This window comes from Musa acuminata, chromosome BXJ2-3 (genome assembly GCF_036884655.1).
Source record: "Musa acuminata AAA Group cultivar baxijiao chromosome BXJ2-3, Cavendish_Baxijiao_AAA, whole genome shotgun sequence".
NCBI classification, from domain to species: domain Eukaryota; kingdom Viridiplantae; phylum Streptophyta; class Magnoliopsida; order Zingiberales; family Musaceae; genus Musa; species Musa acuminata.
The window spans coordinates 19,364,449-19,370,117 of record NC_088340.1 but is presented as its reverse complement, the minus strand read 5'-3'; the positions used below and the strand labels follow the sequence as shown (position 1 = coordinate 19,370,117).

The 5,669-nt window shown below is 42.7% G+C and overlaps 1 protein-coding gene across 1 annotated transcript; it reads left to right on the top strand.

The window, feature by feature from the left end:
* The first annotated feature begins 259 nt into the window (after window positions 1-259).
* On the top strand, window positions 260-5,447 carry LOC103973693 (uncharacterized). The gene is made up of 2 exons (XM_009388330.3): window positions 260-2,408; window positions 5,199-5,447. The coding sequence occupies exon 1, from the start codon at window positions 405-407 to the stop codon at window positions 2,262-2,264; it is 1,860 nt and encodes a 619-aa protein (XP_009386605.2). The 5' UTR covers window positions 260-404; the 3' UTR covers window positions 2,265-2,408; window positions 5,199-5,447.
* Window positions 5,448-5,669: the final 222 nt, after the last annotated feature.

Here is a 5,669-nt window from a genome sequence, read left to right as displayed (position 1 = left end):
CGAACTCCAAATGGTATAGATATCTATCGTTCGTTATCATCACGTGAGAAAAACTGACGCATGAGATCGTTATTTATTATTCATAGGCTCATGTGAGCTGTTACGATGGCGGCGACTCGGTGCCCGCAAGCGCATCGTCGCTGTGGAATTCCATCACAAAAAATGCCAGTCTCAAAGTAGATCATAACAACATGAAGGGTAAACCATAAGCTATAGTTTTAGTTGAACTGATCCGAAGAATTAACAGAACAGTTGTCGAACTTCAACACGCGAAAAAGAGGGGTTCCCCTTCTCCTTCTTCCTCTCTGTCTCTCTCTCTCGTCCTTGCGCATAGCTTTTCACGATTAGGGTTTTACTGCTGTAATTCGTTTGAAACCCTAACCGGAGATCTCCCTTCCTCAACGATGGACCACGGCGGCGGCGGGGGAGGCGGAGGGTTCCATCGGAGCGAGGCGATCTCCGCCGTGCAGGACGAGGAGCAGTTCTACGGGGAGGACGATGAATACGACGACCTCTACAGCGACGTCAACGTCGGGGAGGGATTCCACCAGACGTTCCACGGTGGCGACGATGCAAGGGGTTTCCAGGATCGGGACGAGAGACTGAGCGACCACCCTCCGCCACCGCCTCAGGATCCGCCCCAGCAGCCGGTGGTGGAGCCCTTGGAAAGGGTTCAGATACCCGGAATCGCCGGGGAGCCGAAGATCGAGCGGCCTGCTGATAGATCCGGCGGTTTCCCCGACCCAGGGATTAGACCAGGGGGTGAGTCGGTAGATGGGGCTAGACAGCCTGCGCTGCTACCTCCACCGCGGCTTCCGGTGGCGTCGGGTACAGGTAGAACTGATCTGGGTCAGTCTTCCAGTAGATCTGTCCAGATCCAGGGACATAATGAGAATACTAGCTACGTCAACGAGGGTTTACAGAGGCCGGGGGGTGGCTTTGGGAACGAGGGTTTCCAGAGGCAAGGAGGTGGCGGAGGTGTAGTTGTACTTGCAGGTAACTCTAATGGCGTGGCTGATGCAGGTGGCAGTGGCGGAGCCGGAGTTGGTGGCACCACTCTTTTTGTTGGCGAACTCCATTGGTGGACGACGGATGCAGAGCTTGAGGCAGAGCTCTGCAAATATGGACAGGTGAAAGAAGTGAAATTTTTTGATGAGAGGGCGAGCGGGAAATCAAAAGGATACTGTCAGGTTGATTTCTATGACCCAATGGCTGCAGCAGCCTGCAAAGAGGGTATGAATGGGTGCATTTTCAATGGTAGGCCTTGTGTTGTGGCATTAGCTTCACCACACACTGTTCGGCGAATGGGTGAGAACCAAGTGAACAAGAACCAGCAGGCATCAGCCCAGTCCCAGCCACCTGCACTTGCTCAGAAGGGTAGAGGAGGTGGTGGGCCTTCAGTTGGTGGACGTGGAGGTGGCGGTGGTGGTGGGAATTGGGGAAGAGGTGGTGGGATGGGAAACAGAGGGCCGATGGGTAATATGAGAAACAGAATAGGTCCAGTTGGTGGAAGGGGTATCATGGGTAATGGTGGAATTGTTGCCCCACCGCCACCTGTGTTGCATCCTGGAGCTATGCTTGGTCAAGGCTTCGACCCGACGGGCTATGGAGCAGCAATGGGGAGAATGGGTGCTGGCTTTGGAGGTTTTCCTGCCGGTGCAGCTGGGGCTCCTTTTCCTGGAATGATGCCGTCGTTCCCGCCTGTTGTGGCTCCTCATGTCAACCCAGCTTTCTTTGGGCGGGGATTGGCTCCTGGTGGCATTGGGATGTGGTCTGATCCCAATATGGGTGGATGGGGAGGTGAAGAGCAGTCCAGCTATGGAGAGGATGCCACATCTGATCAGCAGTATGGAGAAGGGAGCCATGGGAAGGATAGGATGGCGGAAAGGGACCGCTACAGTGCTCCAGACAGGAAACCTGAAAGGGAGAAAGATATGGGTTCTGGGCAGGACTGGCCAGAGAGAAGATACCGTGATGAGAGGGAAAGGGATACAGGGAGAGATAAGGAAATGGGTCCTGAGAGGGATCGAGAATGGGAGAGGGAAAGGGAGAGGGACAGAGAAAGAGATAGGGAAAGGGAGCACGAAGTTGATCGAGAACGCAATAGATATCGAGATGACAGAGATAGACGTAGTGATCACTATAGGCACAGGGATCGGGAGCCAGATCGTGATGATGACCGGGACAGAGGGAGATCATCTAGGCCTCGCAGCAAGTCGAGGGAGGTTGAATATTCAAAGAGGCGCCGTCCATCATCTGAATGATTTAGGCCCTTTGCAATGTCCTCAGCGCGGAAAGATGTTATTAAGCTCTTAAGCATATGTTTTAGTATCTGCTCTTTTGACAGGTTAAATATATCTTTTTTGAGAATCCTTGCGAGGGCCCTGCTAAGTGATATGACCTAAGAGGTAAGCTGATTTTCATTTCCTCTGTACTCGTACACATATTGGTATGTAATTCTTTGGTAGCTGATGTACTTCATCAAAAAGACATCTCATAACCTTTAAATATATATTTTAATAATATTATGATCATCCAATGAGTCTATTACTTGTCCTGAGTTGGTTGTTCATCACTCATTAATTGAGGCTTGGTTTGGTTTCACATAAGGTTTTTGACATAAGCTCGTCGCCCAAGTTTCATTAGAATAATTAGTATTGTTTTGTATGATTGGGAATTATTTCATGTTTTTTTAAGATAGTGATATTCCTTTTATTTCTCATTTGATAGAATCTTCATATTACCACATTTGAAGCATAGCAGGTGGTTGATATGGAGTATACCTTTATCGAGTCCTAGATTCCTGGGCAATAGTCCGAGCCACAAACTTCACTTAAAGTTGGTTTTCCATTTGAGCTATTTAATGTATATAAGTTATCACAAATTTTCTCCTTTTCAAAAAGAAAACTATATTGTTCATTAATTCTCTTTAGAGGAACAATAAGACACAGAAGAACTTGGAAGCTATTTCTAGTATTGTAGGTATGTTGAACTTAGAGACACTTTGTATATTAGCCAAGTAACATATGAGTTGTATATGCTAATGCAGATACATATTCATCATATTCATACAAGAACATATAACTAGTCATGTGTGCAAATATGTGTATTGGTTGGGAATGATAGCTTAGGCTCGTTGAGGATTGTTTCAACTGCCTGTGGTAACATTAACTTAACAAACTTATCAGGAAACTTAGTTTTAGGCCATCTCTTTGCAGCTATGTTGACTGAAATATCTGTATGTGTAGTGTGGTCTATGCTATGTTGCTGGATGAATAAGAGTTGAATTACTTATTATGTCAGCTAAGTTTTAATTACATTGGGTACTTTGAAATAGTATGTGAAATCATACTGGTCATTGATCAGACTTCTGCTATAGGTTGGTATGGTGTATCACTGCCATACAAAACAATTAAAAAAGTAAAAAAAAAGAATAATCAGAAAGAATATTTTCTTTTTCTCCTCCTGCCACACAGTCAGTGTCCTGGAGGGGTTGCCAAAGGGAGGAGAATTGGCAGCTGGTCGGATTTGGTGAGTGGTGGTGGTTGAGGGGTAGTGGAAGAGGAGACAATGAGAGAGTGTTACAACAAAACTGGAGTGTTTTGTAAATTTTATCTTGTGTTTCTTTTTCAACAAGTTTCAATTAGTTGATATGGGCAGTATCAATTGAGTTTAACTGAAACCAAGTGTTCCGCATACTAGTTGGTGCTAACAAAGCTGCAAAGTGCAAGAATCTTTGGTTCTTCATATCCTTCTATTTAGTTACTGATATTTTACATTGTGCATTTGTGATTTTCCTTTTTGATCTGTATGGGTTGTGCTATTGTTGACACATGGTCCTTCCTAGACTTTCCTAGGATATGATAAATAGATATATGATTATGCCAAGATCCCTTCTTTTCTTGCCTATAACCAGCTGAGTTGAGTTAGATTGAACCATGGTCCTTCTCAGGGGTTGCCTAGGAATTAGATCAGACATTTGAAATGAGGTACTTTAAGGACTAGTCTAAAATTTATCTAGGCTTGAGTGTCTTTCCATACAGGATTTGTTTACTTGGAGTTTAATCTGGACTATCATGTCCAGTCGGAAAGGATGATGTCCTCACATGGTAGCAAATTAGGTAGGTCTGCAAGAGGGGAATCTCTTTCTAAGTGACTGAATGACCTTAAGAAGTTTTTTTGTTTGAATGTTGGTTGATGAGGCAACCATCATGAACACCTTGTTCTGTCACAAAATCTTTAAAGTTGTGTTAGTTGTTTTAGTGAAAGTTCCATCACAAAAAAATTCTGGAACTTTTATATCTGAACAAATATGAGAATTATATAATGCATGCTGTTGCCGAAGATGCTATAACACCAAGTTTCCATAATGTTAAGGATGGCAATGGGTATCCATGAATTTCTTTATCTGTTCATGAAGCTGGTTGTACCATAAAAAAAATGAAAACAAACTGCCATGTACCCGAACCTGTTCAAGTCTAACTTGATACCTATTTTTCTATTGGTGCTTGTCTTGAACCTGATCAATGTGTATGTCTGGTCTAAGCAGGTAGGTGTTGGTACCTGTAAAAACCTGGCATGCTGCCATTTCTAAAAAATCATGCTTCTATAAGGTAGGGTTCCCTTTTTATCCCATTGGGCGTGTTGGGGGAAGTTGTCCCGTATCCTATAAGTCTCATCTATGCTTACTTGACTTGATAATTGCTTTCATCAATCCAATTATTAATTGCATATGTATAGAAATTGATAAGTTTAGATGCTGCATATGGATATAAGAAGAGTGAGCATATGGAAATCTGCAAAGTACACTTTTATGTTATATAAGATACTGGTTTAATTACTTGAACCAGCAGTCTTACTTTGTGCATGTATATTTCATTGCATTTTGGTAATTGGCGACTTAATTTAGATGCAACACGTAACACATCCTTCTTCTTCTGAGGATTTAATTTAAATCCATTGACTTGTTCGTTAAATCCTTAAATGTTAACTTTGCTTTGTGAACATTAGGCAAGAAATTTATTATATATATATATATTATATATATATATATTATATATATATATATATAATATGTGTGTACATATATGTGTGTATATATGTGTGTATATATATATATATATTCTAGTTTTCTTATAGACAGAACTGGTATGCTGAAATACGTAGTTGACTCTGTGTATTTGGTCTTCCATCTGCAGCTGAAGTTTCTTTTATCACCTACCCCTGGGCAATTTCTTCTTGGTGTTGTCATTGACCTTCAAGCATCGAGATTGTGGTTTGCCTCGTTGGTGCATGCTGTTTGAATTAAAATTGAACTACTGGGTGGTAAGTTTTGACATGATATATGGGACTTGGTAGTGTGATTAGTCTGCTGAAAGAACTATTATAGACACTCCATCAGTTATGCTATGCTATATCAGACATGGAACTATTATCATGTTTTTATATAGCTCTTTGCAAGGTTTGTCATGGTGTCAATCAAAGGCTGCACATGGTTGGCAGGGTTACTGAAACTGATAAAGTGGCCACACATTGATATTGGTGGTCCTTCAAGACCATGCCCAACAGTAACTCTGGTCAGCCAGACACCATGGGAATGAGATTTTGGATCTGCCTGTTCTTAATTACTTTTTTTTTTTTTTCATTCTTTCTGTAACTGGTTGATAGAT

What these genes read in the sequence shown, in the direction of transcription:
- LOC103973693 (XM_009388330.3), top strand. Translation starts at nt 405, where the DNA reads ATGGACCACGGCGGCGGCGGGGGAGGCGGAGGGTTCCATCGGAGCGAG.